A 12,881-nucleotide genomic window follows, 5' to 3' on the forward strand; every position below is an offset into this window, starting at 1 on the left:
ACTAAGAATTATGAAGTTATAAATAAATTAGATTCTAATTCTGATCTCATGCTCTGGACTAAATTACAGTTATTTGCATCAGAGCTGAGCAATTCAGAAACTGATGCTTCAGTCTTATTTATTGCAAACAATTAATTTACCCCTTCTCCTTGGCAGTATTCCACCAGTAATTTCCAACCTCTACTTACAAGACACTGCAATTAAAACTAATATCTAAATACACCATGTCTCTATTTATCCAGTATCTGTATGCGTATAATTTATAAGAGTCTTAAGATACAGTAGCCAGATGAATATAGACTCACAAGGACCATCTTATTCCATATATCAAGGTATCAATATTCATTGTTAGCTCAGGTGACAGCATTCAACATACTAGAATCGACTAATTTAAAACTCCATTTTTCCTTCCAAGTGTGATGTAATTCTACGATGATGACTTCTGCAGCTAGTTAGAAGCATACAAAGATAGTAGTAAAACAGCTACAGTTAGGTGTAAACATTCAGAATTAGGTATATTTGGAATTACCAAACCTTTATTAAACAGGCATTGGTCACCACTTGCTTTGGGTCTACTATGTCCACCAAAGGCTCCTTCATGGCAACATCCCTAATACAGGTCATGTCAAAGCCGTACACATTCTCCCACCCTGTCAATGCAAATGGATGTATCAAATATTAGCAGTAATAATAAAAATATTTTCTGTTTCTCAAAGTACCTTTTATTTGAAAGAATTTCTACCATCCTCTAACTTTCAGTTTCTCTCTTCAGGTCTTTGCTCTCTGCCCCAGTTGTTTATGTCACCATTGCTATTTTAAGGATAAAGCAGTCGTGGCAAATTAACCCCTCAATATACATCTTTGAACAAGTGGCCATTGTTTCTTGGTGTACCCAAAACCGTGTTATATGGGAATTGTTGATGATTTTCATGGCTGTAGACATTTGAGAGTGTTGCCCAAAATCATATAATAGATCAGGCTGAGACTTTGGAAGAGCTACTAAGACTATTCTATCCTATCCCTTCCTATTCACTCTGGTTAATATTTCTTTTTTTAACTGATTGATATTCAATCAGCAGTTTGCATGCTCTTTTAATTATTTAAGTAGTGTAATTTTCAGCAAGTGAATTACTGACAGGAGTAGAATTACAGGTCTGTGTCACTGTTTGGGGCATCCAAGTTTTAATCTGCATGTACACCATGACAAAAACCCCCGCTTTCTAAAAGATTTAAAAGCCATGCTGGTCTTCTGTATTTGAACTGTTCTTCTGATTGTTTTGATAAACACTTCTTGCTGAGTTTTTCCTTTTTTTTTTCTTGAACAAAATGAAAACACTGAAATATTGGTAAGTACACTGTCTTTGCTTTTAAGATTGTTTAACAAAATGAAAACAATAACTTCCAAAAAAGCACAATCTTAATCTTATGACTTGTAGGAGTCCCAGTCCATTGAATATTCTACCTGAAAGTCTAAACCGAATACGGTGAACTTATAAAAAATTGTTTGAACACAAGAAAAGTAAACTGATAAACAGCAATAGGGAGCATGTTTGAAATGTCTTTTTTTCTAGAGCATTGGAGCTATTGATGTTCCTGGAGAATTACGACTGAAAATGTAGCATGAATGAAATATCTAAACTGGAACAAATCTGGACATGAACAGCTCTTTGATTTGTCATCTCTTTATTGGACTGTGAGTTTCTCGATATTTCAGGGGAGCTGGTGATCAAAACTCTGGTTTAAGGCATCACGAGCAGGTAGAAGCTTCAGATTATAGTTATAGAAGCCCTATGTTTTTATGTGGTTACTCAGAAAAGATTAACTAGGAAAACCTGAAGGAATAATTTATCAATTTGTTGGGGCCTCCATCGCTTGATGTACTTCAGCCCACATGGGATGCCTTTGAAATATATGCCACAGTCTGTATTGGATAGAGATCTCTTGCAGGAGTTAAAAGATAAAATTATATGTTTTACATTTTCCAAGAAATCAGAGTAATTGACTATAGTTTTACTCTGTGGCATTAATAAAGTTTGAGAAATCAGAAGTCAGATTTTTTTAGAAACCTCATATTGCTTTATTTCTTAATCAATATCACAGTTCCTGAGTGCCCTTTGTAATGTTCAGCTCTGCATCTCACATGCAAGCAAGACTTTATCCACCTTAACAGACAAAAGATGAAAAATTGGAAAGAAAGGAGACACTGTCAAGGATTTATAAACTGAAAAGACAGACAAAATGGTGGCACAGATAGGAGTAAGATGCAAAAGTCTGAAGACACAGAGGTATAAAAAGTGAGGGGGGAAAGGAAATCAGAGGTGATATCAGAACAAAAAGTGTATTAAAAGAAAACATTTTAGAAGAGAAAAATAACTTGAAACATTTTTTAAATGATGAAAAAAAGAAAGAGTTGAAAATAGGTGTATTGTCTGTGAGAAAAGAAAAAGGCTCAAGACCTAGAAAGGAAAGGGTTCAAAAGCAAGGTGAAAGAAGACATAAAGGAAATTTTTAGGCCAAAATGGCTTCGATTCCTTTACAGAATGGATGCTTCATACATCCTTTTGAATCTGCAAATTTTTTAAGGAATTTAGCTGTCAAGGTCATTGCATAACTGAGGAGAAAAACCTTGGCTGTGCTTGAAGAGTAGATACAATTCTCTCTGGCACCTACACAGACTTCTTGTAATTGCCCTACTGCACCAGGCTTGCTTTTGACTCAAAACAGCATTTTTGGCCCACAGGCCATTCTGTGCATTGATACTGAGTTTGATTACAGAAACACCAAACATTTTTTTTTGAGACAAGCTGAAAGGCAAGGAGTGAGGAGTTAGGCATTTTCTTTTTAAGGGGTGAGTGAATCCTCTAATTCTACCTGAGCTTTTGTACGCATCTTTAATTAATAAAACTGCTTAGGAATCTTGTGATTTCCCTCCCAGCAATGGAAAATGCCTTTAGATTAAATTAACCAGCTCAGAAAAAATAAATAAAAGCCAAAAAAAAAAAAAAAGGCAAAGAAAAAGAAAAGAAGAGTAAAATAATGTAGAATTCACGCACTTAATCACAACTATTGTGACTAAATAAATTCAAACTTAGGTGACTCATGCGACAACAAGTTGAACGTGAACCAGGAATATGACCTTGTGGTGATGAAAGTGAATTCCATGCTATGATATGAGGAGCGTCCAAGAAAATCAGGTTTGCTTGACCTAAGACAGTAAAGGCTAATGGTGGGACCTAGTTGCTATCTGCTGCTTTAGAAGCAAAGAAAAAAATCAGATTCCCTTCAGGTGACAATGAAGGCAATTTTCAGCAAGGAAAATTATGACTGGATAGAAATTTGTTTCCTGCTGAGGGTTCTTCAGCATTTCAGCAAGTGCCCAGAGAATAAACATCTCCTGACTTTACAGGGCAAGGCCCTGAGTGTTCTGCTTTAATGGTGACATCTGGCCTGCTTTGAGCAGGAGGCTGGACTAGGTGACCTGTAGAGGTCACTAAAAGCACCAGTTATTCAATGAAAATTCAAGGGGAAAAAAAACCCAAACATTTTAAATGTAAAGGAAATTCTATGCATCTAGGAAGTAAACAAAAAAAAATTAGAACTTTTTTCACATTGAAATAAAGTGGAAATTTCTGATTCTTATTTTTAATTTAAAAATTCTCACAAAAAGTATTTTAAAAAGATAAAAAAGCATTACTTTTTTTTCTCCTTGACAAACTTATTAGTGATATAATTTTTCTAGCCTTATTTTGTAACATTTAGAGTTCATTTCCATCTTATTAATTTTTCCATTCTTGCTATTTTAAGAACAAATCTCAGCACCTGGATGTCAAGAGAATATTATGAATTTTATTAGCAGTTATGTGAGATGATATAGTTATCAAAACTCCAACAAAACTCAATATCCTAAAATCCACATTTTAAAATAGAGAAAAGGTATCAATATAACTCTTAGCAAGGTCTACATAAATTTAGTCATGCATCTTGCCTTTGCCCACTTTAGATTACTGCAAGCTTACTGAATTTATCATCAGACTAGAATTTTCTCAGTGTTTATGTTTGTATCAGAATTATGGCCTGGTCATCATGATTTCTTGGCTTTTGCAAAACTTTGCCAGTGAAAAGATTACAGGCTATTATAAAGCAATTATTTTAGGGAAATAACCATAGAAAAGAGTTACTGTAAAGCATTTACTCACAGTGAATTTTGAAGTCCTTGTACTGTCTGTCTTCAATTGCTACCACGTACAAAGCAGCTCGGTCTGGAAACATTAGCCCTCCAGGTTTCTGTTGATGAATTGTGGGGAAATGGATCTCGTAATCTATTCACCTGACAAAGACATCACATTTTGAACTGCACATACAAAAACCAGGCAAGCACCCCTTGCATGCCTTTACTTTCCTTCAGATTGTCACATCAGCTTTAATCTCAGCAACTCCCGCAGCCTGTGGCAATGTCATTAGATAGTGTCTATATGAATTTCACCAACAGTTAATCAAAAGCAAAGCTCTTCCACTGAGATTCCCTTTGTTAACCTTTTCATTAAAGACTAAGAAATGGCACTTGGAGATGCAACTGTGTCTTGTTGTGGTGAAAGTAGGAGTGGGAAGGCTTGTAGTCAGAAAATAAATGATGATTGCTCCAGCAAAGAGTACAACATGTAAAGTACCTACCAGCCACTTGTCTCGTGCAAAGATGACTGTGTTTAACATTGACTCATAGAACAGACAGTAACCCATCCACTCGCTGATGATGATGTCTACTTTATCCACGGGTAATTCAACTTCTTCCACTTTACCTTTAAATATTGTGATTACTGAAAAAAGAATACAAATAAATATATTTCACATAATAAAACACCTCACTAAGTTCCTTACTGGTGAATATCAGGCTGATCTTTTCAATAAGATTCTCTCCTTGAACACCTGTAGATAAGGAGTGACTCCATGTGATTGAATGGGTTTTACACTAGCTTAAAACTACTTGCATTAAGTATAATAAACGTTAAGTTTTAGTATCAGTATAAAAAGGGGGAAAACCCACCCAAACCCAGCAAAACCTATGTATAAAAAAAATCATAGAATCATAGGATCACCAGGTTGGAAAAGACCTCTTGGATCATTGAGCCCAATCATTCCTATCCGCGACTTGCAAGTCCATTTAACCGCAAATCCTGAAATCTGGAAGAACAGGTCTTACCTGGTTACCTGCATGATATCATTTTAAACGCCCTTTGGAATTTGGAAAATTTCTAGATCATTGACCAAGTAATGCAAAGAATCCACCTAGAATCCTTTAAATGTACCTGTAGAGTTGCACATACAGGATTTCATCACTGACCTACTAAAGATTAATGGAAATAGGATCTAAATCTCATCTGCTTTTCGAACATATTATGCTGGCTTCACAATCAGAAAGGTAAGGCTTATTTTTCCCTTGGTTATCTTCACTGAGAAAGTCAGATTGAGCCCGATAGCGCAGAAACAAGAAAGTTTGTACAAACACAGTTCTTTCATGAAAAATCATGTCTCATTCCTTTCTGTTTCATGACTGAATTTTTTTTAATATTATCACTCTGAATTTTCTGTCTGGTTTAGTAGCTGATGCACTTGAAATTCAGCAATGAATGGAGTAAGAAATATTTTACTTTCCATTACTAATAGTTAAGATTGTTGCATTAGTTTTAAAAAATGGCATTTTTTAATGATGGCAATTTTATTGATGAAAATGGTCAACATCCAGTTTGAGGAACATGAAGGTACTTTCACTGAGCTAGAACTAGGTTAGCTGTTCAAGTGTGGAAGTGTAGATTAAGTGATTTTTAGAATTCAGCCCAGCAAAAATGAGGTTTCTTCTTCCCAAAATATATGCAGTTCTAGTACTGCTCTAACCAGATGTGGCCACTTTATTTGCATGGCAAAATTTTAACCCAGACTGACACTCTAAGAAATTGGGAACACTCCGATTCAGACTAGTAACATAAAGTACCAGCTCGTGAGAGCAACCTGATTCAAAAAGGACTGAGTTCTCTTTTCCTTCTCATTCTTTAAACTCCTTCGTTTCACAGTTAGTAGCTAAACAGTTCATCTGTTGCTACACTGAACTCATCATGTCTATAAGCTCCAGCCACCAGTTTTCTTTTGTTATCTTTTCTCCCAAGAACTTTCACTTGCCATGAGTCTTTTGGAGTGAATTGTTGCACTCTTGACAGCTGCCAAAGTGACACACCTGCAGACTTTGAAACCTTCTTTTTATACTTAGTCCCAGTGTAAGCAGCACCAGCACAAAGTTCCTCCCACTTCCCTTCACTTTGATGAAATATCTTCATGAGGCACCATGTGGGAAGACATTGTGCTGTCCCCAGCAGTATTTTTTCATTCTGGAAACAGTGGGTTTCCTCTTGGTTCAGTCCCTTTTGCTACTCTACATTTCTCCAAACAATTAGGGGGAAAGACAAATCTCCATAAGCAACAGGATCCTTTGGTTTAGCACCTAGTTGCGTTAAAATAGAAGTCAGTCAGTGTATAAGTGTGTAAGTATAAATGATAATTCAGTTGTTTAATTTGTTTACACTGAATACCAAACTGCAGTAGGACAGACTGCTGAGCCTGTCCAGGCAAGTCTCTTGCCAGAGAGAAAGGGTCTCTATTTCTTCCTCCACAGTTTTTTCAAGTACTTGCTCCTTTCTTCTGCAACTTCTGGAGCACACTAATTCCTTCTTATTTATTCTGATGATGTTCCCTTAGCAGACTGTTCCTGTTGCTGGAAATCCAAATGTGAATTCTTTTGTGATATGCTGTTTGTGTAGCTATTTGATGAAAGGCCATTCAGGGAACATATGAGTTCTGTACCAGGCTGAGGTCAACACCTCATTGTCTTATTGCCTTATCTATACTGTGGAGGGGACTATCCTCTGGTCCTCTACTTCCTTCTTTTTCTGAACCAAAAGCTGTGTACACGGGCTGGCCTCTTACATCCCATATCACTGCTGCTTCTTTCAGATTACATATGCTGTACAATAAATTCTCCTTCCAAACAGCTGCACATTAGTCAGAAGCTGCCAGTGACAGCAATAAAAATTCAATTCAAACAAGAACAGAAATCTGTTCCTGTGTATATGCTAACATAGCACCAGTGGGAGCAAATTACCAAGTCTAGCCAGTCATGACCTGCACTGCTCTGCAGAAAAGACAAGCTCTCCACAAAGAGCTCTTTTAAACAAGAACTGTCTTGCAGCGTCAGTTAAAAAAAGCTTGATTTTTTTAGGTTGTTAGAAAGATATCTTGTATGCAATGATTTGGAGGGGGACCAAAGAATCAAATAGAGCTTGTTGGAGGTTATATTTTCTTAATAGTTTTTCAGTAGGCTGGGGGTATATTTAGTATTTCTACACTCCTGGACGTTTCAATAGTTTTTCTTTCAAGGAAAATAGAAGTCTTCTATGATACTGTTATTCTGATAATTGTACATTTTGATTTGTATGAGTGTGTGTTTCAATTCTTTTTTTATATATATATTTTTTTAAAGTTGGATTCCAGAAGAAACTCTTACTGAAAACTCTGTATCGATATCATGTACCTTTTGCTTTGAACTTTATTTCAATTTGAGTGTGTGTGTGTGTGTATTCTATTTAAGAGACAGGGTGGAATTCAAGTGGCAGAAATTATTTGAAAAGTTAAGCCTGAGTATGGGGCCTTCTGTTTGCTTTACTAAATCAAATTGCTCGCTGATGAGTCCTATTTGCTTCGGTTGTTTGTGAGCCTAGAAGTAAAGGTAGAAGTAACTTATTCCATGAGGAGTTGTTGGTAGTGCCTACAATGAGGTCTTGAGTTCTGAATTTATGTAAGTAACTTATACAAAACTAACTTTTACATATAAACCACACAACATAAATTAATCAGAAAAAGCAGAACAGTTATCTTCTCTTTCTTCTGAAGAAATTATTTTAAAATGGCCTTACTGCTGTCCAAGTGGTTGGCCTTGATAATTTTTTCTGAGTAGTCAGATATACTTGAGCATTCAATCTAGGAAAAAAAGGAAACAAAGAAAAACAAGAGGAAGAGTAATCATGTGTTAGAGATCTCAGCTATATGAATAAAACCAAAATCTACTGAAGGCAGCAAAGACTCTACAGAGCATATAACCATTGATAAAGAGTAAATCAAACCTGGGTGGGCAGGATCATGATCAATGCTATCTTAATATTTAAAGTGCAGTCTGTGTTTCATTTAAACTGGATGATATAGAAAACATTGTTTTTAAAATTACTGAAATGTGGGAAAAAAGATACTAACTACGAAATCACATTATTTATTAATCACATTATTTAATTTATTCCTTCTACTTCAGGATATTGCCTCTCCCCCCTCAAAAAAAAATCTGCTCAAGAGAATGAATCACCATGGTGCTACATTTCCTCAAGTATTTTAAAACAAAATACATACAAACTTCGTGAACAATGTTAAAATTCCAAATATGCCAATACTGGTCTGTGTCAAGATGCAATTGTTTTTCTCCATGAAAAAATCATCATCTTTGACAATGCATGCTATTGAAAGCTAATACAGACATTTACATATAAGAAAGTACTGAAATTACTGCATTTATAAAAACATCCGGATCTACATGTATTTTCCTATGACCTGTTCTGTGTTTTTACTACGAAAGGAACTAAAAAGTACCTTCTAGTTTTAGTTGCCTTTAAATTTGTTAAAATCAGAGTTCTAGTATAAAAGACCATGTTAACAACTGTTTTTGATACCTTTTAGACAAATACTGCTTTCTATGACTCTCTCTGGGTTTTATGCCCTTTTAAACATGAGGGCCAAAGCAGCTGGTAGTCATCTAATCAGTTCCTAATTCACCTCTTCCAAATCTGACATTAAGTTGCCTATATTACTTTGCATAATCATCGTCTCTCTAATTCCCCTATGGGAATGCAAACAGAATTATTTTACCTCTAGTGAGGTGTTTTATATGTCCAATGAATTCCAATTAACTTCTAAAAGCCAAACAGTGCTCGACCTCTGTAACGGCACTCACAGAAGGCAGGACAGCGGATAGGACATACAAATTCCTTGTTCTTTTTATATAGCCCATGGAACAACTAGATGTAATAGCAGTCATACTAACAACCCCTGTCCTCATAGTAACATGAGCATTAATTCTACTTAGGCTTCATCTGGATTTAAATTGTTCCTTATGATGTCTGACTTAATGGCCTGAACAAAAACCAAAACTGGCATGCACCAGAGTGCCAGTCCAGACAGTCCAAAGAGGAAACTCCTTACAGAGGACTCCACTCTTTTTCCCCACCCACCTTCTTCTTCCCTTATTGTAAACTTATGGACTATATACCTTGTCTATGCTTACAGCCATTATAACATACTCAGTTTTCCTGTCTGTATTCACACGTGTTTGGCATTTTCAATACCACTGCCCATTCTTTTTGTGTATTTTGGGTGATTTTTAAATAAACCATGGGTATGTAGGTGTTTGGAGGTGGTTTTCTAACCTTTCTGAAAAAAAAAAAGATGCAAAGATATAAAACATTCTATTTTGTGAATGACTATGAGTTTCCAAAATTCAGATTTATTCTCAAAGCAGCAAAATAATAAAAACCCAACACTCAAATGTTCCAGGAAGTGTTGCAACAGACCCCCAGCACAGATCAGTTGATAAAGGCAGACGTGCTGGAGCCTGTAGGCCACAGGCCCTGGGAGGGAGTGAGACAAGAACTTTTAACAAAGATTGCTGGCTTGATCGCGGGTACTCGTTGTTGAATGGCAGGAAATTGTCGTTAAGTGAGGCAGAAGACCCTTTTGTATTAGCCAATACTGAGCTCGCTTTTTGTAATATGTATGAGCCTAAATTAGCTGTAACTGGTATAAACATAAGTTAGCTGCACAATAAAGACGACATTTGCTTGCATCAAGCTGCGTCCCGTCTCTTAATCGCGGCAAGGAAGAAAGATATATTGCAGAAAATAAACTTGCTTTAGGATATCTAAATCTGACTTCTTTCAAGTCAGTGATCTGCTCTAATCTGTCCAATTTTACAAAGCGTTTGGATTTTATGAAAATATGTCTGTACCTCATTTTACAGTCATAGAATCACATAATAGTTTAGGTTGGAAGGGACCTTCAAAGATCACCTAGTTCCAACCCCCTCACTCCCCGCCATGAGCAGGAATGTCTTTCACTAGATCAGGTTGCTCAAACCCTCATCCAATCTGGTCTTGAACAGCACTCAGGATGTGGCATCCATGACTTATCTGGGGAAACTGTTCCAGTGTCGCGTCACTCATTATAAAAAATTTCTTCCTTATATCCAATATAAATCTACCCTATTTCAGCTTAAAACCATTGCCCCTTGTCCTATCCTTATAGGAGCTGGTAAAGTCTTTCTCTGTCTCTCCTGTAAGTCTCCTTTAATGTATTGAAAGGCCACAATAAGGCTTCTCCAGACCCTTGTCCTCTCCAGGCTGAACAACCCCAACTCTCTCAGCCTTTCTTCATAGGAGAGATATTCCAGCCCTCTGATCATTTTTGTGGCACTTGTCTGGATCCATTGTCTTTCTTGTACTGTGGACCCCAGAGCTGGATGCAGTACTCCAGGTGGGGTCTCACCAGAGCAGAGTAGAAGGACAGTATCACCTTTCTCAGTCTGCTGGCCATGCTTCCTTTTATGCAGCTTGGGAAAAAAAAAAAAGGCTTTCTGAGACCAGTATCCCTAAATCTTTCTCTGAAAAGGTACTCTCAAACAAGTGATTCCTCATTCCATACCGGCACCGGGGGTTGCCCTGATTCAAATGCTGGACCACACACTTGGCTGTGTTGAACTTCAGGAGGTTCACAGTGGTCCACTTCTCAAACCTGTAAAAAGTCTCTCAGGATGGCATCCTTTTACTCAAGTATATCAGTTGCAAGCTTGCTAAGAATGAACTCAATCTCACTATCTACGTCATTAATGAAGATATTAAATAGTAGTCGTCCCAGTATGAACCCTTGAGGGATCCTTGAGTTTCTTCACCTGTATCTAGTTCTGTGTTGTGTCTATTCATCTCAACTTTCACTTCTCAGTGTTAATGTCAAAGTTACAAATGTCCCCTCTTTTACTGAGGTCTTTTTCTGAAACAGTCACCACATTCCCAGATTTCCTTTTCTGCTGGTCTGTGTCCTCATCATCACCTTTTTACCCAAATCAGATAATATCTGACCTGACTTGACTCCTTCTTACCTACACAATCTTGTTTGTCTGAAGATACCATAGAATTCAGATAGTTATACAGTGATTGCCCTGAATTCTGTATGACTAAATGCAGCAGCAGAATCAAGGTTTCAAGGGATTACTAAATGTGTTTTTCTGTCCCCTACTTACCCCTCCCAAGCACCAACAGCCACATGCCAATTCTATCTCTACAAGTCTTACAATAGCTCACCAGATAGATGAACGTCATTGCATGATCTGCTGCTATCCTCACATGACGTCAGGGGTCACAGCACATGAAAAAAGAAGAAAAACTGAGAGGGCTGGTTCTGTTCAGCTGGTAGAACAGATTCTCCCAATCCAATAGATCTATTCAACTACATTAAAAAGGATTGCAGAGAAAACAAAATCAATCTCTTGTCTGATGTGCACAGTGACAGGATAAAAGAGAGTAATCATGAGCTGCAGCAAGGGAAATTTCTGCTGATTGTAGCACTGGAAAAAGTGCCAGGAGACAACTTCGACTCTCGCCCCTTGGAGATTTTCCAAATCGGACTGCACAAGGCCTTGAGCAACGTGATAGAGCCTTAAACATAAATCTGCTTTGAGCAGGAGGTAGCGTTAGATGCTTCTAGAGGTCTTCTAAACTAAATCTCTCTGTGACTCTGCGATTTACACCTCTTGAAGACTCAGAGGTCATTCCATCTGCTGGCTGAAGTAGTGGCAAGGAATAAGTTCCAATAGTGAGTAAGAGGGGATAAGAAAAACCAGGCAGGGTAGTGGATGAATTTGAACCTGATTAAGGGAAAGAGTGAGAGAAAGGACAACGATTTCAGTGGCTCTGTAGTCCTATACCCTGTTTCTGTCAACAGTTCCCACATCACGCTACTTGAAAAATCATATTAACTTTAAAGAAGAAACTGGAAACTCGATGTAATAATTCATGGCAAACGTTTACTTTTTAAAAGGAACACTCACAGTCTTTGACAATAGGATCATAAAGTCTGAATTTGACTCTAAGATTGTCACTGCCAGACCTCTGAAGAATCTATATTTCCAACACAAGAACAACTCTGCAGCTTGCTGTGTGACACAGTCTATGGTGAGGTATTTCGTGTGACTAGAAGGTTGAAACTCTTAGGCTGTTGCAGAGGAGTTTCATGCCTAAGAGAGTTCCTTTGGAAGCTAAGTTTCCTGGATAGCACAGCTTCAGTGCTGAACGGTTCTTGCATGAGCCAACCCTGGTGTGCCACTGAGCTTTATAAAGGCCTGAGGTACACCCTGAACTGTAAAGAAGACGAAAACAAGCAAACAAACAAAAAATAAAACCAAAACCACCCAACAACAGGAAACTTGTGGGGAAGTATTTACTTTTCTTCTCCTAGGTGAATTTAGCTCACTCACTGCCAAATCAGATAAACACCAGAGCTAGCACAGGGGAAGGCCCCTAGGAGATGGGAAGGTGGAAGCACAGCATCAGCATTTTGTATGCTTATATTTCTACAACACCGCAACATCCTTACATGAGACCTGCATTCCTGCATCAGAGAAGGCCACAGGTTAATTCTCCCTGAGGCTTTGAGATAATGAACTGTGTACTTGGTTTACAAGAAATACATTGTAGCTGCCTATTCTGTATATTGTCTCATGTTCAAACTCCAGACCTTTTGCCAGC

The 12,881-nt window shown here is 37.4% G+C and overlaps 1 protein-coding gene across 4 annotated transcripts in view; it reads right to left on the minus strand.

Annotated features, from left to right (window-relative positions):
- PRMT8 (protein arginine methyltransferase 8) overlaps positions 1-12,881 on the minus strand; it is a 74,479-nt gene that overhangs the window by 15,535 nt on the left and 46,063 nt on the right. For all 4 annotated transcript variants that reach the window (XM_054059687.1, XM_009571280.2, XM_054059696.1 and 1 more), the window contains 4 exons: positions 7,959-8,022; positions 4,672-4,814; positions 4,197-4,284; positions 535-650 (listed from right to left, as the gene is read on the minus strand). In XM_054059687.1, coding sequence (XP_053915662.1) covers positions 535-650; positions 4,197-4,284; positions 4,672-4,814; positions 7,959-8,022 — 411 coding nt within the window. The remainder of the gene's footprint in view (positions 1-534; positions 651-4,196; positions 4,285-4,671; positions 4,815-7,958; positions 8,023-12,881) is intronic.

Source organism: Cuculus canorus, chromosome 1, assembly GCF_017976375.1.
Source record: "Cuculus canorus isolate bCucCan1 chromosome 1, bCucCan1.pri, whole genome shotgun sequence".
In the NCBI taxonomy this organism is placed as follows: domain Eukaryota; kingdom Metazoa; phylum Chordata; class Aves; order Cuculiformes; family Cuculidae; genus Cuculus; species Cuculus canorus.